Source organism: Manihot esculenta, chromosome 17 (genome assembly GCF_001659605.2).
Source record: "Manihot esculenta cultivar AM560-2 chromosome 17, M.esculenta_v8, whole genome shotgun sequence".
Classification (NCBI taxonomy): domain Eukaryota; kingdom Viridiplantae; phylum Streptophyta; class Magnoliopsida; order Malpighiales; family Euphorbiaceae; genus Manihot; species Manihot esculenta.
The window spans coordinates 3,828,561-3,852,799 of NC_035177.2; the positions used below are offsets into that span (position 1 = coordinate 3,828,561).

The 24,239-nt window shown below is 34.5% G+C and overlaps 1 protein-coding gene across 2 annotated transcripts; it reads right to left on the bottom strand.

Annotated features, from left to right (window-relative positions):
- Positions 1-11,597: 11,597 nt before the first annotated feature.
- LOC110605709 (CSC1-like protein At1g32090) lies at positions 11,598-21,254 on the bottom strand. 2 transcript variants are annotated; one of them, XM_021744357.2, is made up of 11 exons: positions 20,787-21,254; positions 19,209-19,361; positions 18,332-18,467; positions 17,889-17,990; positions 17,566-17,685; positions 17,088-17,168; positions 16,547-16,887; positions 15,770-16,015; positions 14,844-15,168; positions 13,773-14,006; positions 11,598-12,208 (listed from the first exon to the last, which is right to left on the bottom strand). In XM_021744357.2, the coding sequence occupies exons 1-11, from the start codon at positions 21,098-21,100 to the stop codon at positions 11,831-11,833; spliced, it is 2,430 nt and encodes an 809-aa protein (XP_021600049.1). In that variant the 5' UTR covers positions 21,101-21,254; the 3' UTR covers positions 11,598-11,830. The 2 variants fall into 2 exon arrangements, with proteins under 2 accessions (XP_021600049.1, XP_021600051.1); XM_021744359.2 differs by having other exon boundaries at positions 20,658-21,152.
- Positions 21,255-24,239: the final 2,985 nt, after the last annotated feature.

The window sequence follows — 24,239 nt, forward strand, 5'->3', positions numbered from 1 at the left end:
TGTGATGAATTAGGTTGTTTGCATTAGAATTCACGAATATGTTGCATTGCATTTATGATGTTGATATGGATTGGTTATTGGATGATCCTTTAGTCCTCATATGGTGTGATGATGTTACGGCATGATATGGTATGGAAGTCCAGGTTGTACCCATTCTACGTCCCTGGCACTATGTAAGAGAAAGTCCAGGTTGTACCCATTCTACGTCCCTGGCACATTGGAATGTTATGATATGTTATGTTAAGAGAAAGACCGGTTGTACCCATTCTACGTCCCGGCACTTTGGAATGTAGAGGACTATTGGTGACAATACCATCCGAGATGTGATTTGTTGTGATGTGTTGCATTACATGATGGCATGAGAATTTAAATGTTGTTTTTCATTATTCTGCTCACTGGGCTCTAGTAGCTCACCCCTTTTCCCTAATCCCCCAGGATTGCAGGTACGGGCTAGACAGAGAAGTCAAGAAGAGTAAAGTCATGTGTTTGTAATAGATAGAAAGTGGACATGATAAATTGTAAGATGATGTAAAGTTTGAATAGTCATGTTATGTATAATGATATTGAGGATTAGAAGTTGTGCTTGACCCTATGGATGTTGTTATCTCTTTTAATACATGATCTTAGATGTTTTATGATGTAGATGTAAACTAACTCAACACATGTTCTGCCACCCATTGGGGGCATTGATGAGATCCCAAAGAGGGGTCAATGTTATGATTATGACTATGTTGAGTGCATGCACAGGTTGAGGTTGGTACATGAGGAAATGAATGAAAGAAAAGTTTTAATTTTTATGAATGATTGTTGATCATGTATGGGATTAAACAGGTTTACAGGTTACATATCAGGCTTGCTACGGGTCCCGGCGGCCTTAAGCCGATCTGGATCCTAGCGCCGGTAGCGGTCCGATTTTCGGGTCGTTACAAAATGTGCCGAAGACGGCTTTCAAGACCAGATATGGGCATTATGAGTTCTTAGTGATGCCGTTCGGGCTAACCAATGCCCCTGCAGCATTCATGGACCTCATGAACAGAGTTTTCAGTCAGTATCTGGATCACTTCGTTATTGTCTTCATCGATGATATCTTAGTGTATTCCAAAAATGCAAAGGAGCATGCCCATCATCTGAGATTAGTTTTGCAGACCCTGAGGGAGCACGGCTTGTATGCCAAGTTCTCCAAGTGTGAATTCTGGTTGAGGAGCATTTCATTCTTGGGGGATGTTGTATCAGAAAAAGGAATTGAAGTGGACCCCGAGAAGGTAGAAGCTGTAGCAAACTGGCCTAGACCCACTACAATAACAGAAATCAAATTTTTTTTGGGTTTGGCAGGTTACTACAGGAGGTTCATTTAGGACTTCTCTAAGATTGCTGCTCCTATGACCAGATTAACTAAGAAGAACCAGAGGTTTGTGTGGTCTGAGCAGTGTGAGGAAAGCTTTGAAGAGCTGAAGAAAAGGTTAACGTCAGCACCAGTGTTAGCTCTGCCTACCAGTAATGAAGATTTCATAGTATTTTGCGATGCATCCCGCGTGGGACTGGGTTGTGTGTTGATGCAAAATGAGAGGGAAATTGCTTATGCTTCTAGGCAGCTGAAGAAGCATGAGTTAAATTATCCTACACATGACCTAGAGATGGCAGCTGTGATCTTCGCACTCAAGATGTGGAGGCATTACCTTTATGGGATTAAATATGAGATCTTCACAGATCATAAAGGCCTGCAGTACATCTTGAGTCAGAGGAAGTTGAATCTAAGGCAGAGGAGATGGGTAGAACTGCTTAGTGACTACGATTGCAAAATTCAGTACTATCCGGATAAGGCAAATGTTGTGGCAGATGCCCTAAGCCGGAAATCACTTGGCAGTTTGTCCCATATTACAGCAGAGAGGAGACCGGTGGTGAGAGAATTCTATAAGCTCATTGATGAAGGGCTGCAGTTGGAGTTGTCTGGTACAGGTGCTTTGATAGTCCAGATGAGAGTGACACCCATTGTAACGACCCGAAAATCGGACCGCTACCGGCGCTAGGATCCAGGTCGGCTTAAGACTGCCGGGACCCGTAGCAAGCCTGACATACAACCTGTAAACCTGTTTAATCCCATACATGATCAACAACATACATAAAATTTTGAACTTTTCTTTTACCAAGCTCAACCTGTGCATGCCCATAAACATATACATAAACATAAACATGAACATAAACCCCACACTGGAGCTCTCATCAAATGCTCCAGTGGGGCATTCATCATACACAAGCTTGGTGGAACATAAACATCATAAAACATAGATCATGTTTACAAAAGGGATTTCTATACAAACTCGGTCAAGCACAACTTCTAAACCTCAATCTCAAAATCAACATTTACATGACATAACTATTCATAACTTTACATCATTTTACAATTTTATCATGTCCACATTCTAACTATTACATACACATGACTTCATTCATCTTGACTTCTCTGCCTAGCCCGTACCTGCATACCTGGGGGATTAGGGATAGGGGTGAGCTACTAGAGCCCAGTGAGCAGAATAATAAAACATTTAAAATCTCATGCTCTCATGTAATGCAACACATCACAACAAATCACATCAAGGATGGTGTTGTCACCTATAGTCCTCTACATTCCAAAGTGCCGGGACGTAGAATGGGTCAACCGGTCTTTCTCTTAAACATAACATAGCATAACATTCCAAGATGCCGGGACGTAGAATGGGTCAACCGGTCTTTCTCTTACATAGTGCCGGGACGTAGAATGGGTCAACCGGACTTCCATACCATACCATACCGTATCATATCACATCGCATCATATCGAAGACTAAGGATCATCAAACATCCACCCACATCCGTCATAGAATTATGCAATACAGCATATTCGTGAATTCTAATGCAAATAACCTAGGATATCACATGGCATTCATGATGCATGAACATGCTCAAACTTAATACTTTATTTGCTTTAAAACATAAAGGTTTATTCTACTCACCTCTGGCTAGCTCTGAAAATAACCTGGAGCAACTGACTCACTGCTGGGGTCCTCGGTTCCTCGGGTCCGAACCTATACAGGTGGACTCAAATGAGGGACCAAAAATACTAGAACATGACTCTAAAAATATCCCCCAAAAACCCCTTAAAACACCTCAAAACAATCATGCAAAACATGCAAAGGAAGGCTGAACAGGGCACTTTCGGCGGCAGGTTCGGCGGCCGAAAGTCCCTCCAGAGCCAAAAGTCAGGCAGGTTTGGCGTCACCTTCGGCGGCCGAAAGTGCCCTCCAGAGACGAAAGTCTCTTTTCGGGGGTAGGCTTCGGCAGCCGAAAGGCTTGCCTCCCAGGCAGGTTCGGCGGCCGAAAGTCCTTCGGCTGCCAAACCTGGTTTCTGCCAAAAGGGCAAAAACTCGGCTCCTCATGCACAAAAGCCTCCCATTTCATTCAATCAAGCATACAACTAATCCAAAACATGCATAGATACATACATCAGCTCCTAGGGGCTTCAAACTATCCTAAACCCCACCTACAACACATCAAACATGCATATCCAACATACATTGTCCATAAAACACATAAAACCTAACAATGCTCAACTAACAAAACCATACATTTCTACCCCATGAATCAACTTAAAACTTGTTTAAAACATATAGTGAGCTCAAGATCGGCCCTTACCTCTTGAAGATCGAGAGGAAAACGACCCTAGCTCGGAGATGGGAGAGATTGAGTTTCTTGAACCTCAAAGCTCCAAAACTTACTTTATACTCGAAAATCTTCAAAACAAAGTGAAAACTAGTGAAAATCGTGAAAGATTTGAAGGAAGGAACTCAAGATCAGTGAGGGGCGACGGAGAGCTCACCTTAGCCGAAAATAGGGAGAAAAGCTCGCCCGTTTTCGGCTAAGAGACCCCTTTATAGGTGGCTGGCCAGGCCACATTCGGGAGCCGAACGTGCCTCCGCATGCATGCCATGTTCGGCGGCCGAACCTGGACTTCCCTCACTTATGCTTTCGGGGGCTTAAAGCGCTCCCGAAGGCATGCATGTTCGGCGGCCAAACTTGAGGTTCGGCGGCTGAACCTGAGTTTTCCTCCAAGGCTATTTTCATGCAAAAACTCATTTTCTTTCTTGATTAAAACATAAAACACATTAAAATATTTTATAAAAACATGGTTTTACCCTTCTAGAGGTCTCCGACACCCGAGATTCCACCGGACGGTAGGAATTCCGATACCGGAGTCTAGCCGGGTATTACACCCGTGTTTCTAGAGCATGTGGCTCAGAAACAACATAAGGACCCAGAGTTAGTGAAAATTGCCAGGACTGTTCAGTCAGGCAAGAATGAGGAGTTCAGATTTGACAACAAGTGGATCCTCCGCTATGGGAGTAGATTATGTGTACCAGATGACGTGAGTCTGAAAGGTGACATTATGAGGGAAGCTCATAATGCTAGATACAGTGTTCACCCTAGAGCCACCAAGATGTATCAAGATCTAAAGAGAGTTTATTGGTGGCCAGCTATGAAGAGAGAGTGGCACAGTTCGTGTCCGCCTGCGAAGTATGTCACAGGATGAAGCTAGAACATCAGAAGCCGGCTGGAATGCTTAACCCACTACCGATTCCAGAGTGGAAATGGCAGAATATAGCTATGGACTTCGTGGTGGGATTATCGGCAACGTCCAACAGATTGGATTCCATATGGGTGATTGTGGACAGACTGACCAAATCTGCTCACTTCATCCCTGTTAGGAGTGGCTATTCTGTGGACAAATTGGCGCAGGTATTTGTTGATGAAGTGGTCAGGTTGCATGGGGCTCCTGTTTCAATTGTGTCTGATAGAGGACCCCAGTTCACCTCCAGGTTTTGGCGAAGTCTGCAGAGTGCTATGGGTACCAGGCTGGATTTCAGCACTGCTTTTCACCCACAGACTGATGGACAGTCAGAGAGGACCATCTAGACAATTGAGGATATGCTCAGAATGTGTATGCTAGATTTTGGCGGTTCTTGGAGGCAGCATCTATCTTTGGTGGAGTTTGCCTACAATAACAGCTATCATGCTAGTATAGGGATGGCCCCATACGAAGCTTTGTATGGAAGGAAGTGCAGGTCACCTGTTTGCTGGGAAGAAGTTGGAGAAAGGGCCTTGGCAGGGCCTGAGCTAGTAGAGATCACCAGCAGGGTAGTGCCCGTCATCAGAGAAAGGATCAAGACTGCTGTGAGCAGGCAAAAGAGCTATGCAGATGTCCGCAGAAAGCAAGTAGAGTTTCAGGAGGGAGATTTGGTGTTGCTCAAAGTGTCTCCTATGAAAGGGGTGATTCGTTTTGGGAAGAAAGGTAAGCTAGCTCCACGGTACATCGGACTCTTTGAGATCTTGCAAAAGATTGGGAATGTATCGTACAAGTTAGACTTACCTGCTTCAATGGAAAGAATCCATCCGGTTTTCCATGTTTCCATGTTAAGGAAGTTCGTGTCAGATCCGAGCAAGGTTCTTAGTGAGCCTGATGTAGAGATCCTAGGAGATCTCACCTATGTTGAGCAGTCAGTGCGGATCCTAGACACGCAGATCAGAAAGTTGAGGAACAAGAAAATCCCGATGGTGAAGGTTCTTTGGAATCACCATAATGTGGAAGAATGTACCTGGGAGACACGGGAGTCTATGCTCCAGCAATACCCTCATCTCTTTTAAGGTTAGTATCTTTGTGTTCTTATGTGTTTATGTGTGTTTTGCCATGTTTTGCTTGTTTGGTGAACATTCGGGGATGAATGTTCTTAAGGGGGGAGAATGTAATACCCCGCTAGACCCCGGCATCGGAATTCCTATTTTCCGGTGGAATCTCGGATGTCGGAAACCTCTAGAAGGGTAAAATATGTTTTTTCAAAATGTTTTTCATGTTTTTGATGGTTAATTTTGAGTTAAAATTTTAAAGAAGGAAAAGAAAGAGAATGAGGGAAGCGCCCAAGTTCGGCCGCCGAACATGGGATGCATGCGGAGGCACGTTAGGCCCTCGAAAGTGGTTTGGCCAGCCACCTATAAAGGGGTCCCCTGTCCGAAATGGGTGAGTTTTTCTCTCCCCATTTTCGGCCAAGGTGAGTCTCCACCATCCCTTGTCGATCTTGTGTCCTTCCTTCAAGTCTCACTTGATTTTTACGAGTTTTTAACTTGTTTTGAAAATTTTCAAGCAAAGAATGAAGTTTTGAAGCTTGGAGACCTCCGGAACCCGTTTTCCCCAAATCTCCAAGCTGGGTCACGCCTTCTCTCGATCTTCAAGAGGTAAGCATCGATCCTCACTCTCTTTGATGTTTTAAGTAGGTTTTAAGAGGTTTTATGGGTAATAGATGCATGATTAAGTTAGTTGAGGAATGTTAGGGTTTATGTGAGTTTAATGATGAATGTATGTAAAATGTGTAAGCCTTGTGATGTTTGTTGGGGTATAGGACAGTTTGAGACCCCTATATGCTTGTAAACATATTTATGCATGTTTTGGGTGTATTGTGCATGTTTTGGAAGGTTTGGGAGGCTAATTGTGCATAAGGGCTGAGTTCTGCCATTTCTAGAAGAACTCAGGTTTGGCAGCCGAAGGCACTTTCGGCCGCCGAACCTGCCTGTGGTGGCATGTTTTGGCTGCCGAACCCTGCCCCCAAAAGTTGGACTTTCGGCTTTGGAGGGGAGTTTCGGTCATCGAAGGTGCCGCCGAACATGCATGAGTTTCGGATCTGGAAGAAACCTTTGGCCGCCAAAGGTGCCGCCGAAAGTGCCGCCGAAGGTGCATGGCTTTCGGCTCTGGAGGGACTTTCGGCCGCCGAACTTGCCGCCGAAAGTGCCCTATTCAGCCTTCCTTTGCATGTCTTCTATGAATGTTTTGTGATTTTTTAGGGGGTTTTTAGGGAGTTGTTTAGAGTTATGTTAGTGTATGTTTGGTCCCTCATTTGAGTCCACCTGTGTAGGTTCGGACCCGAGGAACCGAGGACCTCAGCAGTGAGATAGCTGCTTCAGAGTCAGCCTGAGGTGAGTAGAATGGATCTTTATGTTTCAAAGTAAATAAATTTTGAGCATGTTCATGCATCACGAATGCCATGATATATACTAGGTTGTTTGCATTAGAATTCACGAATATGTTGCATTGCATACTTTGATGTTGATGTGGATGGATGTTAGATGACCCATTAGTCCTCGGTATGCTATGATAACGATGATACGGTATGGAAGTCCAGTGAGGCCCATTCTACGCCCCTGGCATATTGGAATGTTATGTTATGTGATATTAAGAGAAAGACCAGTGAGGCCCATTCTACGCCCTTGGCACCATTGGAATGTATAGAGGACTATTGGTGATAAATCTATCCTTGATGCGATTTGTTTATGATGTGATACATTTCATGAAAACATGGATTTTAATATATGGTTTTTGCTATTCTGCTCACTGGGCTCTTGTAGCTCACCCTTTTCCCTTAACCCCTAGGTTTGCAGGTTCGGGATAGACCAGGAAGTCAGCAAGAGTAAAAGTATTATGTATGTAATAGTTAGTTGTGGACATGAAGGATATTGTAATTTAAAGTATTGTGTAAAATGGTATATTGAGGATTAGTATTGTGCTTGACCCTAGTGTGTATGGTTAATCCTTTTTGTTCATGATCATTATGTAATGTTTTAAATGTTAAGAAATGTTAAACCAGGCTTGATGTATGATATGTTGACCCAACTAGAGCATTTGATGAGGGCTCTAGTATGGGGTTTGTATATTTAATGTTATGGTGCATGCACAGGTCAAGCTTGGTGAATGGAAAGTTTAAAATTTTTATGTAAATGTATGATCATGTATGGGATTTATCAGGTATGACAGGTTGTATGTTAGGCTTGCTACGGGTCCCGACGACCTTAAGTCGATCTGGATCCTAACGCCGGTAGCGGTCCGATTTCGGGTCACTACAACCAATGACATTTATACCTTTTGGTTTTGTAGTGAGCTCCCATGTTGGATTTTTCTCAATCATAGCAATCTCATCCTTCATCATAAGTAGATAGTTTTAGACTTACAAAACTTCATCTTTCATAAATTTCAAACAAGGATTTCATATTCAAAACTAAAGAATTATATTCTGAATCATCAATGAACGAAACAAAATATTTATTTTGATTGAATGAAGGAATACTCATGGGGCTACAAACATCAGTATGGATAAGCTATAATTTTTCTTTGGCTCTCCAAAACTAATTTATAGGAAAAGAGTATCTATGCATCTTTCCAAGTTGATGAGCGCCACACACTTTACTACATAAGTTGACTTTAGGCATATCACTCATCATTTCTTTAGAATGGAGAAATTAAAGAGATTTCATATAATAGTGACCAAATCTCTTATGCCAAATTCAAGAGTCATCAATTTTGGTACTATAAGAGCATTCTGAAACCGAATCCCAAGGAAAGCTATTGCCAGTCATATTAACTTTAGTAATTTCAACATCATCAGGGTCATAAATAGTGCACATCTTATTTGTAAAGAGCAAAGTATAGTTCTTATGAAGCATTTGGGCAATACTAAAGAGCTTCTGTGTTAAGGTAGGTATGTAAAATACATCTGAAAGAAGCTTTATAACTTTTGTGGTATAGAAAGATACAGAACCAATTCTTTGAGCTTGAACTTTATTGCTATTAGCTAAATTAATTTCTTTTTTGAAAGATTTATCCAAAGTGCTAAACAAATTTGCATCTTTGGCCATATAACTAGTAGCACCGCTGTCTAAGAACCAAATGTCTGATGATGATGATGAAAAAAAAATGTGAGAAGCCATATCGAATCAAACCGATTGGATTCAAATTAATTGCTATTCAAATCAATTTGATTTAATTTTCATAAATATTAAAATTTTAATTTTTAATTTATTCGATATGAATGCTCACTCTAAAAAGAATTATGTATTTAACGAATTAAAACTTAAACATTTAAATCGTACTCAAATCTAAATATGAATTAATTTATGAATTTTATTAAAACATCATAGACTTAGCTATAAATTAGCTAAAAAAAAACCAGGTTGATAGAATCAAAATAAAAAGTGATACAATTCAGAAACGAAAAACAATTTACTATTTTTTCACTAAAAAATTTCTGTTTAAAATTTTTATAATATATGTTTTAAATTATTTATTTTAGTAGGGATTTTCAAGCAACTTTATAACCAAACATTACTATGTAGTTTATTAGATAAAAAGTCCAAACCTTTTGGATGACTTACATATTTATAAACTTTAAACTTTGTATTTGATGCGACCAAAGTAGAGTTGTATTGTAGTTAACTAAATCTGTAAGAAAGAGAATGTAAGTTGAACATCCACTCTGACACTTAAATTAATAAACTAAAGAATAAAACGATTATAGAACTTGAAAGTAGTTATGGATGAGAATTACGTATTTTTATCTCTGTAATCCTTCTCTTTCTATACTATAAGAATATGAAGATAAATATAATATTTCTTAATAATTCGATAATAATGTGGTGGGTTGCTTAATAAGGGATTCTACCGGATTAACTAGTCGGGGATTCATGATTATAGACAGAATAGGAATACATTGAATTGTGTCTGCTAATAATAACTTTGTGCCGAAACTCGCCTTATCTAGGAGTCTTAATGATAAATCGGATGTTGAGGTGTTCAGATCTTCATTTTCTTGGATAAGATCGCGTTTTCCCACTTATCAGCTCTTTGCCAAATAATACTATCTTGCTGTAACAGCTCAGGATTTACAGAACTCATGCGACATCAATATTATAAGTTATTTTTTTTAATAAATCATTATATATACAAAAATTAATTAAAAAATTAAAAATAAATTATAATATTATAATTTAATAATAACTTCTCCTTAAATCGAAAAGATTTAACTTTTTATCAAAATTTAAAATTTTAATTATAAATATAAATTAATACAAATATTTATTTATTTTTATCAATATAAACTTTTTAATATTATTTCACTTCTATATCATTATTTTTATTTAAAATTGTAACAAATTGACAATTTTTTTATGTTAACATTATTTATTCATAATTGTTACTCATTATTATAAGTATTAAATATATTATAATTATATGTAGCCTAATTAAATAAATTTATATTTTTTAAAATAAATTTATAATTCTATTTGGCCAAGTCACAGAGAAACATGTTATATATCTTTTGAATATTCTCAAGTTTGATGCGAAGAACATTGGTTGGAAAAGGTAATAATGAGACTCTCATCGTCCGTCCGCCCAACCATTCAATTGAATTAAATTTTTTAATAGAAAAATTAATTTTTCTTAATTTTAAAAATAATATTTTAAGAAAATAAAAATTACATAAAATTATATAATGAAAAATAATTTATATTTAAAAAAATATTTTACAAATGAAAATACTATCTATAGAAAATATTCTTTTGATGGCCTAATCGGCATAGACAACAAATTGAAGGCCTAATCGGCATAGACAACAGTAATGGCATGTTAACCGCAGACTAGGGACAGGGGCACAATTGGCATAGACAACAAATTGAAGGCCTAATCGGCATTTTATCTTCAAAATTAATAATCAATTCGAGATTAATTTTTTGTTTACCTATTTATAATTGTTAGTAAAGTTCCGTTTGTTTAAAAAAAAATATACATTTTTTTAAAAAATATTTTCAATATTTTCTGATGCTTAGGTATTCAATCAACGCTAAATATTTTTTTAATTAAAAAAAATTATTTTTTACATTTTGATATTTTTATTAAAATCTCTATAAATAAATTTTTTAATAAATTTTATTTTTTAAATTAAAATTAAATAATAAAAAATAAATTATTTTATTAAAAAATATTTTTCATAAAAATATTTGTTTAAAAAAAATTTACAAAAAATAATTTTTAAATATAAATTATTTTTCATGAAATAAATGAAATCTAAAAATATAATTAATATATTATAAAAATAATAAAAAATTTACTATTTATTCATTCGTGTAAAATAAGTCATTAATTGATAATCAATTTTCAAAACTACACTACTACACATCTTGAGATTTTTTAAAATATAGTAATAAATCGTTTTAGTAATTTTATTTGTGAAAAATAATTTATATTTAAAAAATATTTTTCAATAAAATAGTTTATTTTCCATGTTAATAAAAATCTTTAAATGTGAAAATTAAATTTTTTTTTTTTAAATAAAGTCAATTTTCTTAACTTAATTTTTCTCTTGATTTGACTAAATTATTTAAATACTCAAATCTTAAAAAAATCTGAAAAATTATTTTTATAAAACAAATGAATGGCAAAATGTTTTACTATTAGAGTAAAATATATTTTCTTTGAAAAATAATTTTTATAAAAAAAAAATAAGTCTTTTCTATTTAGTTCGTGTGGTATGAAAAAACTCATTAATTAATCCATCAAGAAAATATTTACTAATTAATTTTTCTGTATTTTTCTAGTATTTATCGAGAGTGATCAATTATTAAATTTTTCAAAATTTTAAATATATTTTAATTTATATTTCAAAATCGATCAAAGGGAGCAATAAAATTATGAAATGAAGAAGAACAAGAGGAAGAAAAAAGAAGCTTTCTACTTCCCTTAGCAAGAAGATGAAAATTAACATACTATATATATAACCTTGAAAGCATATTACAAATTAATTAGCCTATGCAATTTTCTAAATTTCCTTGTGGTTCATTCAAGAACAGAACCTAGAATGATGGAAATTTCAAGTAAATTTCAAGAAAAATACATTTCTGAACCCATAATTACAAGCCAAAGGAACACTATCTCTAAGAACATTTGTATTTAGTTGAAAAAACTCTGAAAAAAAAAAAAATTGTTCAAGGTTCATCTTCATAGCTATATGTATAATGAGGGAAGGATGAATGGTAATGAGGAGGAGATGAAGGATGATAGACATATTGGGGTGGAGAAGGATCATATGTATGTTCATGTGGCTGATGATATACCTGTGGTGGAGAAGAAGGATGATAAGCTTGACGTGGCGGAGACGGGGAGCTAAGTTCGCTGGTCGGAGAACTCACAATGTTGGCCGGAGCTCTGGTAACGTGCGATTGGTATTTGTCTACCTTGACTTCAACTAACTCTTCTTCTTCAAATGAATGGAAGATGGGATGCAAGTAAGCATCAGCTAAGTATGCTTTCAAATCTAGATCAGGTTCAGTTGTCTTTTCTAATATGTCTTTGGCCATGGCTTCCTGAAACAACAATAGAAAATCATTCATCAGTACTTGATATTGGGAGGGTTGGGGTTAAGGGCAGGGGTAACCAGTATTCGGTTCAAATCAAAAAAATCGACCAAACCGAATTAATTTAAAAATTTATTTCAGTTTTTTATTCATTTCAGTTCGATTCAGTTTAATTTTTAATTTCAAAATTTTCTATTATTTTAGTTCGGTTCAGTTCGATTTTGGTCAGAAAAAATCGAATCGAACTAATTAGTAATAATAGTATATTATTTTTAATAATATAGAGATTAAATCAAGGTTAAAATATTTTAATTAAATTTTAAAATACTAAAAATAAAGTGTAAAAAATAAAAAAATTTATTAAAAATTCAAACTAATCAAACTGAATCGAATCAAACTGAATCAGACCAGTTCGAATCAGTTCAATTTCTAACTAAAATCAGTTCGATTCGATTTTTATAAATACCAAAATTTCGATTTTTGGTTTATTCAATTCGGTTCGATAAAATCGAACCGACCGAATGCTCACCTCTAGGTGGGGGAGAACTAGTGCCTCCTTTCAAGTCCATTCTTAAATTTAGGGCAAATTACTTTTCGTCCCTGACTCATTAAAATTAACACATTAGTCCCTATATTTTTATATTAAGCAGTTTAGTCTATGTATTTGGACTATATCAAATTGAAAGTCCCTCCATCCAATTTTTTTCAATTAAATATATAAGAAATTACTAAAATACCCTTAAAAATAAATTACTTTTTTATCATTAAATTATATCAAAATTAAAACCTATATCTCTCAATTTCTCAAAAATAGATGGTTTAGTCTCCGTATTTTAACTTCATCAAACTAGGAAAAACAGTATTCAAATATCAATGGAGGGACATTAAATTTGACGATATCAAAATATAATGACTAAAATGTTAACTTTTTAAAAAACAGGGATATATGTGTTAATTTTCACACAACACAGGATGTGACAGTAATATACCCTGAAATTTAAAGCCATCTCTGAAACTAAAATACTACTGCAAGATAAAAACACATAAAAGCATCTTAAAAAGCCCTGGGTGTAGGGGAGAGCATTCGGTCGATTCGGTTCAAAATCGAACCAAACCGAATAAATCGAAAATTAAAATTTTAATATTTATGAAAACCGAATTGAATCGATTTTGTCAAAAACCGAATCAGTCTGATTCAATTCGATTCGGTTCGGTTTAATCGGTTTAAATTTTTAATAAATTTTTTATTTTTTACACTTTATTTTTAGTACTTTAAAATTTAATTAAAATATTTTAACTTTAATATAATCTAACCTATCTATATTATTGAAAATAATATACTATTATCACTAATCGGTTCGGTTTGATTTTTTTAGTTTTTTCCTGATAAAACCGAATCAAACCGAAATAATCGAAAATTTTAAAATTAAAAATTAAACCGAACTAAACCGAAATGAATAAAAAATCGGACTGAATTTTTAAATTAATTCAATTCGATCAATTTTTTCGATTTGAACCGAATATTGCTCACTCCTGCCCGGGTGAGCTATGATCTGCATGCTATAGAACATACCTCAAGTGGGTACTTTCTAAAAGCAGGTTCAAAGCGACTCTTGCAGTACTTGTGGAAGAACAATGTTAATATGGGCAAGATAACCAGCAAAGGAGTGGAATTTGCAGCTTTTTTTGTACTCAGCAGGCCCATCAACAAAAGTTGAGATATCAATAGACTTGCTACTATGCGACTGTGAACATGAGGCCAGAATGCTCCAGCACTCTCATATTGTTGATTGTAGACATTAATTATCTGCATCATTGAATAGGCACATCATATTACGTATTAGACTAATACTCAACAAAGATGCCATGATATAATATTTGAAAATACGATCTAAATCTAATACTTTTTTTTTTTTTTTGAAATAGGGGGTTGGGGGAGTCGAACCTTAGACCTCTCAAGGCTACAAGGATGCACTTTCCACGAGGCTAATTCTCGGAGTGCAATCTAATACTATCACCTTTTCTATTTTTAGAGATTACAAAAATATCCTTAGGTATTGCCAGTATTTAACAAGTCGATTCATATATTTTGAAAAACTCATCAAAACATCCATAAGTTTGATTATGTTACACATTGTAGTCCTTTTATCCCTTTTCTAAGAATATTTCAAGTTTCAACATATTCTATTAGTCAAAATCTTGCCTTCTAATAACACTTTCGCCCATTTATTTTTGAAAGGTGTATTAAAACATAACTTTTCTACAAGGGTATTACGGTCTTTTTGTTAGTTCTTATAAGGAATGAAAGTGTTTAGCAGAAGCAAAACTTAATGAGTTCTGGAAAATCTCGTTAATAATGGCATTATCCAAGGATGTCTTTATAATTCACCCCATATTTTTCCCTCAACAGTCCAACAAATTGTGAACCATGCAAAACCCACTTGTAGGAATTCATCAGTTCCATTTTGATCCCCATTTTTACTGCAAATATGCATTAATTATTATTTAGATAGGAGACATGAGATTAGATAAGTATAGATTAATATGTTAGCGTTATAATACAGAGGTTTCTGTGCTCCATAGATGTAAGAATAGTAGCATTCAGCATAGAAAGGTAAAGGAGAAGCATTTTGAACTAACTAACCTGATGGCGGTAAACCAAGTATGCCAGTGCAAAGAAAACTATTATAAAAGGAAGCAGGATCGGAGTAACGACTGCATAGACAATACCCAAAAGGAAGTATAGTTGGAGACTAGGGAGAGTCTCCGGGAAGTCCACACTACCAGGGTCCATTGCCTTCTCTCTGTCTCTTTCTGTTTTTACCAAAAACATGTTCTTAAGATGAAATATGACCAACGGTTTCAATCGAAGGATCTCACCAGCGATACCAGCCCACCCATCGACCATTATATAAGTAATGAAAAAGGTAGCCTTCATTGGAATCGAAACTCCAATTGTTCTAGGAATCCTGCAACAGATTACATATTCTAAGAATCATACACGAAACATATAGAGACAAACAATATGAAATGGATGAGTAAATGAAATGTATACTTGCTAAATTGGGATAAATAATATCTTACATAATTCTATGAGATGAGGTCTGCATCACAGAATGCAGCATTATACTATTACATCCATACAAAGTTTGCTCAAATGACTTGGTGACAGCAGTAAACCTTTAGTTTTTATTTGAGGATGCAGAAACACATTTGTTTAACCATCGAGATTTTTAAATTCTATGGAATTCAATATACCTAGAAGTCTAGAACCAGTTCTATCAAATTGATGGAATTTGTAAGAACTCGAGCATCAAAGCTATACAATCAATTTGACTAAAATGCCCCAACAAAATTCATTCATTACTTTATATCCTACGTCCTAGCTACTGTCGTTTTTGTTGCTCGTCTTCCATCAAAACATTTCTTCATTTCTTCTATTTAAGCAAGCTGATGGTGAGAAAATAACAAGGACACGAGCACACAAATGCATACACCAATGGACATGGATATTTTGTTTAGGAAAAAAAGCAAAAATCTAATTCAAGCTGGAGGGATGTAGAATATTACTGGGTTGGTGACTGGTGAAGGAAAGAATGTAGCTGCTGAAAAGCTGTACCAGTTACAATGCTCCCCAAAAAGACATTAACAAGCATAAAATAATAATACTTTGCTGCTGCTCTGCGTTCTAAAGTTGAAACTGCAATGTATCCCTCTATTTTTGACATTACCATCAAAAGTGTAGGCAGAATGTATAAAAAGATCTTAAGAGCAAGACCAGGAAGGAAACCCTGAAGAAATGACTTGATGAATTTCCTGCATAGATTCGCCATTAGATTCTTAATGAGGAGGACTAATGAAAAAGCTAATTAAAATTCATATATATAAAATATAAAAGGCTAAAACAACACTTTACTGTAGTACAAAAAGACTGTGTGTCCTATAACAAAGTAGAATGGAGGAAAAATAACCATCTAGCCAACCCCAAATAGACTAAGATTGAGGCTTGGTTAAGTTATAAAGAAGGTTTCCAATAGAACTGTATGAATGATTAGCAAACTCTCTCCAACATGGTAAAAGTATAATGGTTCAAAACTTCAAACCATGGAAATAAACAGTCAACAGTGACCCTGAAGTAGAGATGAAATATCTATAATTCAAATTCCATAAAACACAGCCTATAAAGCAGCAAGAGGTTAGAGAAATACTGAAAAATGAAAAAAAAAATTACTGGTTCTAAATGAATAATAAAAAGAAATCCAATGATGCTAACAAGAAAAGTGATGGTTATCAAGCTTCAACTCAATCCAGAATGTTCGAAATAAAGAATGTGATAAGTATACTTACAACTCTATTACCGGCCTGAGAAAAGGGGCAACTTTTTCAAGACCCTCTAAATTTGCAAGGGATTGCACAAAAGCAATGGGAATCATGTAGAAGAACACCAAAGAAAAAACTGATATAGATATTATTAGCTTGCGAATGCTCAGCGAAACAAATGGTATAGCTAAATTACGCCAATAAATATCACGAGGTTCTGGGGCCCAATTTGTCAACCATAGTGTTGGGTTCCTGCTTTGCTGTGTTTGTGCACAAACAGCAGCCCCCCAGCGTGAATTAAATGAAACAAAAGCAACAGGCAAGATAGATTTTGAGTCTTTGAGAATCTTCTGGCGCTCCAAGCCCATCTGAAATAAAAGGGCGTATAATACATGCATTTAGCAACAAAGCAAAGAGGTAGTGAATAATATGTATCCTCAGCAGAATTAAACTGTTAGTGAAGAAGTAGATTGATTAAAGAAACGTGGACAAGTACAGAAGGGGAAAAAGAAAAGATAACATCATAAAGCATTAACAGTCTGAATGTAAAATGGTAGTCACAACTTACTCTTTTCTCAATTTCTTCAATTTGATGTTTGTAGTAGTCAATGGAGTCGACACTTTCTCCCCAGAGTCCCAGAAATCCAGTCTGAGTGAAAAAAGTTAAAACAATCATTTCAATGTTCCATAATGCAATTGAAATATTTTAGTAAAATGAAATGACTTCTGGAACTATGTTAGTGTGCAGAACTTTCATGAATACCGTGTACTATCTTTTTATACAATCCACCAAAATAACTGCAGTCATGGATTATGTTTCATAACATTTGCATAGTAATACAACAAAAAGACGAGTAAAATTCTGTTTGACAACATACATAAATGGAACACCTATTAGTATCCAGTGAACCTGAAATACAACATGCATGATTGGCATAAATGGCATTAAACAATTTTACACCTACTGTAGTCTGAATTGCCTCACAGATGAAAATACACAAGTCAACAATCTGACATGCTAATCCATCAGAGTTTTCACAAGTTACCTTTCCAGTGGGCCTCTTGTCTGGATGCCTTTCAAACTTAAGCTGGTTATAGTCCAACCAATTCCGGAGCCTATCTCTTTTCCTCACAAGTTTTGCAAATTTATTTGCATCATAGACTGCCTGGAAAAAGAGAATCCTAATTTTCATCAATAAATCATAAAGCCCAGTCTTCATACAGTGAGATAGGCATACAATTCATGCATATACCATTCTTCCAATAAAAATCAAACAGCTTAAGGAAAATTCAGACTCCTTTCATGTGAAAGGTAAGAATAAAATGGAAACAGTTACTCATAAGATAATTCATAAAGAAACTGTGCTACCTGCTGACAAAGGTAGGTATTTGGGTGGTTTGTTTTGAAAAATTGCTCCACTGTGTCTGATGTTGAGCGCCCAGAAACATGTGGCACATTACTCACTACTACCTGCAGATGTACAACAGCAGGAAGTCGGATATCAACTTAAGCATCATGAGATAACATAACGCCCCATGCTTTCCTTTTCTTTTATCTACTTGTCATATATATATCTCACAAACATTTTTTAAAACTACCAAAAGAAACCATACTACTAAATGAAGAGGCAATGTGAATAGAATTGAATTATGTAATAAAATCATGAAGGTAAGAATTAAAATTTTAATGTATAGAAGTCCTTTAGTAGAAAAAAACTTCAAGAATGGACTGGCAATCACATGAATGTCTCATGTTTACTGACAACATGATGTGGTTCTCAGGTAAACAATTAAAAATTATGTTTAACTCACAGTAAACTGTTCAGCGCGCCTGCGTTGTGAAGACAAGAAACGCAACCTCATTGATGCTACAATATCATATTCCTTGTAGAGCATGAAGCAGGTCCATACAGTGAACAAGTATTGCAAAGCTATGTGAACAAAAAATCTGAAATGGCCAACAACAGTTGATCAGGCAATTGCATTACTTGCGTTCACAATATTCTCAGTACAGAACTTGTATAAAGAAACACATAAAAAAAGACACCAACATAAAACTAATAAAGTCACAAAAATATAGTTAGCTTTTGCCAATTTGTTAGGAAGTAAGATCAGCATACAATTATTTGAGAATCCTAATCTTTGATCATTTGTGATTTTGAAGTTATTGAAGTATAATATTGTAAAATTTAGGATTAACATGCCTCAAAGTGCATTAGATACTGGAACTTAAGAGTGATTACCCAAAACTATTTCAATCAATTAATAATTCAATCTTGAGTCAGATTTGGGACGTTTTTAATCTTTACAATTTCTGGGGTCCTTGGTCATCCTGGTAAATGTCCCCGAGATCAAAGGACATGACTTCAATTCTATTCAGAATGCCTCTTGATTTCATGTTATATTATCAAGTGCAGCACTATTTCTATATCCTATAAAAAATGCATTACTGTATATTTTCTTTCTTCCTTCTTACTCATCTTTATTTTTTCTGGGTAACAATAAATCTAATTTTAACCTCCATTTATTAAGATATCTCACACACTCTTCATCAACCAAAAGTTATAGGCAAAAATAAAAGCGCATAAATAATCTAGTTGTTATATAAGAGTTAAACAAATGATACTCTACCAGTAGACAAGCTCGTGTTTAGCATATTTATCACCATACAGAAGAAATATAGACTTACCTTATGGATTCAGGACGAACATTAGATATTGAAAGTTTATCAATGTCGCTCACTACCAGTTCTTTCCTTAAAAAGAACAATGTTCCGCTTGAAACATTGACTGGAATAAGAATTAGGAGAGCCAAGACCGTCATAGGTACAAAAATCTTTAAACTGCCACATGAAGACAAGAATCAGCAGACTGACAAAGCATTCAGAATTTAACTTAAATAAGATAATTCATAAACCCATTCAAAAGCTAAATCCAATTCATCACTGCTCATGAAACATTGTAAGTGTCCAAGGACATCAGTTGATATACATGCCAAGCTTACTAACCCCCTATTTGAAATCAAGCACTTTGCAAGAATTCTTTTTATCAGTTCTCTCATTTGAAATGAAAGACTTCAATTTTTTTTTTTTACCTTAAAAATTTTCATTTTAAAAAAATATCAAAATCATATGTGATTATGTAAGAATTCATTTGATTTTTTTTCTTGCAAAATAAATTATTCCAAATGAATCCTATATGAATTTATAGAGCAAGCCATATGAACCTCCCAAAGTCCAAAACTAAGATGAAACACATCATTGAATGCTGCTTACGGTATCAAGCATCTAAACAGAGGTTCAGAAGAACAAAGGTCACAAAATGGTAACACCAACATTATCAAGGCCACAAAGAAACTAACATAGAAAAACAATGACAACAGAATATTCCTGACCTACAAATCTTCCCAAAAACAAACACGGCAATGGACACCAGCCTAAGATCTGTGTGGTACTGTGGTTGAGAAAATAATTATCTCAAAATACTATATTAAGGAGTTTGAAATTTTGATTTTTGAAATTTTGATTTTGATGAAATTTGACATATGTTAGTTATAGTCATAAGAATTTCACAACCACAAAAAAGCTTTATCAATCTCCTTTTGTCCAACAGCAACCGGTGTTTTTCCAAAAAGCAATTCCAAATCAAGTCTCGGGGGTCCCAAACTATGCCTTACGTTCCTCTAATTTCATTTATTTTCTTTCTTTCTTTCTTTCTTTTCTTCATTTTAGCTTGGATAGTAGCAGAACTCTTGAGAACCTGTAACGTTGAACAAGCCTCTGTAAAGTTCCAAATTCCTTTTTCTGTTTCTCCTTTTTCCTTTGGGAATGCCTACGATTCCAAGTTCATTTTCTACCTTCTACCGGTCCTCTGTAACTCAGAACTAAACCAGCCCCTAGATACCCATGACCAAAAACCGCAGAAACAAACTAGGAAATATTGTAAATCGAGTCCTCCCTCCCCCAAGAATTGTCCGGTAATTATAACATTCAAGTCCTATAACTGGTAGGCATTAACTGTACAAGTTAAACCTTGTATGAGAAGAACACAAGGGAAAAGAAGAGAGAGAGAGAAAGAGAATTTAATATAAAGAACACTGGGCAAAAGAAGAGAGAGAGAATTTAACAATAGAAAATGACCTTGATGTGTGCTGTACCCAAATAAAAAACTAGACAAAGCTTGAAAACGAAGCCAAAAATTGCGGTTTACAAGTCAAAACTAGAGTACCCAGAAGATTAAACACTATCCATAGTCAAAAGAAGGAGTACCCAAGAGTGTAAATCCTCAAGAAAACAGCAGAATCAAGACCAGCATGGTTGATGATTTCAGTCTCAGACATCTTCATAGCCTGAGGCATCCAGTTCAAGAAAGTGAAGTAAGTCTTGACATTTAGATTAACAAATTTAGCCACAAAATTGCCTCGGCTCCTTGGACTGCGTCTTTCTCCACTAATGTACCACTTTGGGAAGTAAACTCTGTCATTGATGGGTTGAATTCTCAGGAGAGCAAAAGCCAGCAAGAAGGCAAATGCACTCACTATGTTTATGAATGCTGAGACACCAATGTCTTGAAGAGTTGCCATGGAAAAACCACAGAGAGAGAGAGCAAAGGGTAGAAGATGGATTTGTGATGGGAGAATGATATGCAAGCAAAGCAACAGGAAGGAAAGAATATTATGACTTTAAAAAGAAAAAAATAATTGATTAATAGGAAAGTGGATATTCACTTTTTGTTAAATTGTATTGATTGGAAGGGAAATGTATGTGCCATGCCATGTGGGCTGTGGCCTTCCTTTGTGGCTTCATCTGTGAAGGTTTTTTCTCTGTTATGCTTTCTTGTCCTTTTATAATAATATTATTATTACTACTACTACTACTACTTAAGTGATATTATTACTACTAAGTGAGATGCCAAACTTTGAGTTGTTATTAACAATATTATTAAATAGTGTAGAGAGAAGGGAGAAAAGGGAAGATGAATAGTTGAGGAATGGAAGATGAATCGGTGCAATAGGATAAATGAGAGGATAAAAAAGTGTCAGATAACATTTTTTAAGTTCTTTGTGTTTGTGTTTTGTTGTTCTGTTGTTTTTCTTTGCGTTTATTTGGTTTTTCTTCTACTACTTTTATTTTTTCTCCTTCCGGTTTAGTTTACTCTCAATTGAGTAATTGTTCTGCCCTTGGTTATCCTCGGCTAGGGATGGGCGATGGTGATTACTTTGTGAGAACAATTATGAGATTTGATGTTACAGAAATTAGAACAATATAAATTGAGTTTGCATCCTTTAGGATTTGTGTTTGTTTGGGGTATTAGGGTTTATGTTGGTTTGGGGTACTGGGATGAGCATTTTTGAATTTAATATGATTTTGGGATCTCATTTATACTTGCCTACTTGGCCATAATAAATGCTACCTCTTCACATTATTCAAAAATACATGTGGGGATTGGATTGTGGTATTATATTCTATTAGGAGTATGTAGAGCTATTGTGGCTGAGTTACAAGGCCTTATCTATTCCTTATCTTGTACACGGAAGCATGGTTTTCGTGTACACGGAAGCATGGTTTTCGTCAAGTGGAAGTGAACGTGGATTCTCATTTAGTTTTAGACTGATTATCTCAAGAGATAGTATTGAATTATGGGGGTTATTTTTGCAATGTAAAGCTATACTATTTAGACCATGACTTATTCCTTTACTCCATTATTATAGGGAAGCAAATAGTGTGGCCGATTATTCTTAGTAGATGCGGGGCGCCGTCTTCTGAACTCTCCACATAGAGAGGCTCTTGATTTTTTACATTGGGATAGATAAGGTATAGGATGGTTGTCCTTGATTAGTTAATGGTTTCTAATTTTCTTGGGATATACTCCCTCCTATGTATCCAAAAAATATATTAATAAAAATATTATTTTTAATATAATTAAATTATCTTAACTTATTTTTAATAATATTTTAAAAAAAACTCGTTTAACAATTATGAGATTTGATATTGCAGAAATTAGATTGATGACATGGCCAGATAGGAACTGCGTTGTGATTGGTTAAACCACTAAGAAAAAGAATGTGAAATGGTGGTGGGTGTCCATGACAGCCACTCCGACACTTAAGTCAGTATACTAAAATATAGAGAGAATGCAATAAATTGTTTAAAATTTGAGTAGGGTTCAAAAATAGTGTATATTTGTCTATGTGATCGTTTTCTTTTTATACTATAAGAAGGTGAGTATAAATATAGTATTTTCTAATAATCTAGCAATGATGTGGTTGACTTGTTGGTAAAAAATTTTTACGGGCTAATTGGTCGGGAATTCCGCAACCGAAGACATGAGATGAATTTGCTAGATTGTAGTTGTTAATGATAACTTCGTTATGAAGTCTTGCCCTAAAGTTATGAAAGCTGAGTCTTGTTCGACCTAAGGCCAATCTATCCCGAAGTGTCTGAGCCTCCTTTTCTCTTGCATCTAAGTACCATGATCGTTCGGACCTTCTTTTATGGGTGAAATCACGCATTGATTTATTATATTTTGTTACATGACTCTATCTTATTATGACAACTCAATGTCTACTTTGGATAAATCTTATATAATATCAAGATTACTTACTTTGATGCTGTAAAAGGAGAAAGCAACCTTTCATTATATATTCATTAATTAAAAACCAATGCTTTTGTCCCCATTAAATAAAAAATAATCTTAAAAATTTTAAAAAGAAAAAGGTTAAAATCATACTTTCAAATTATGTGCAAGACTTTTTAAAGTGTGGTTTTGTCTAGGAGTAGGTTTGAAATTAGAACCGACGGAGAATTAGATTGATTGAAATTGATCAATTTTATTTTGATTCAAACTAATATTTGATATTATCAAAAGTATTAAGTTTGATCTTTCAGTACTGGTATACCTTCTCAAATTATTTTATTAGGATTTTTACATCCATTAACTGAAAAATTAGGATATAAATAAATTAATTCTCTTACCAGTTATTCAAGATTTGAAAAAATTCATTAACCGAAATATAAGGATATAAATAAATTAATTTTCTTGCGAGTTTATTCAATATTCGACTCTATAAAATTTATTTTGGTTTAATTTATTTACTAAATTACTCAAATTCGAAATTAATTTATTAAAAAAGCTAATTCAACTTATAAATATTCTGTTGATTAAAACTTAAAAACTCATTTATTTATAAATTAACCGGTTGGTGCATATATAATTATTTAATTAAAATTATTTAATTTTAAATTTAATATTTTTAAAATTATTTAAATTATAATTATGAATAAATCTAACTGTTCGTAAGTTATTCGATACTCAATTTGAATAAAGTTTGATTTGTTTTGAAATCATTTACTAAATAAATCAAGTTTAAACTTATAAATATTCAATTTGAGTTTGAAAAGAGTCAAGTTTGATGTTAATTCGATTTAAAAAGATCAAATAAATTAAAAATTAAAATTTTAGTGTTTGTAAAAATTGAATCAAATTAATTTTAAATAGAAATTTATTTAAATTGAATTGGTATGATTTAATTCAATTTGCTTTGATGGTTTGAACTTTTGAATGTGCTTTTATTTTTAATTAAAATATTTTAATTTTAATTATTATCTAATCTCTTTATATTATTAAAAATAATATATTATTATTATAAATCGATTTAATTTAATTTTTTTAATTAAAATTAAACTAAAATAAAATTTTTAAAATTAAAAATTAAAATAATA

Bases quoted from the DNA above. Each gene is read 5' to 3' on its own strand.
- LOC110605709 (XM_021744357.2), bottom strand. From the start codon at position 21,100: ATGGCAACTCTTCAAGACATTGGTGTCTCAGCATTCATAAACATAGTG. The intron at 18,468-19,208 runs GTAAGTCTATAT...TGGCCATTTCAG, and splicing joins GTTCGTCCTGAATCCATAAG to ATTTTTTGTTCACATAGCTT. The intron at 17,169-17,565 runs GTAACTTGTGAA...TTTTTCACTCAG, and splicing joins ACAAGAGGCCCACTGGAAAG to ACTGGATTTCTGGGACTCTG.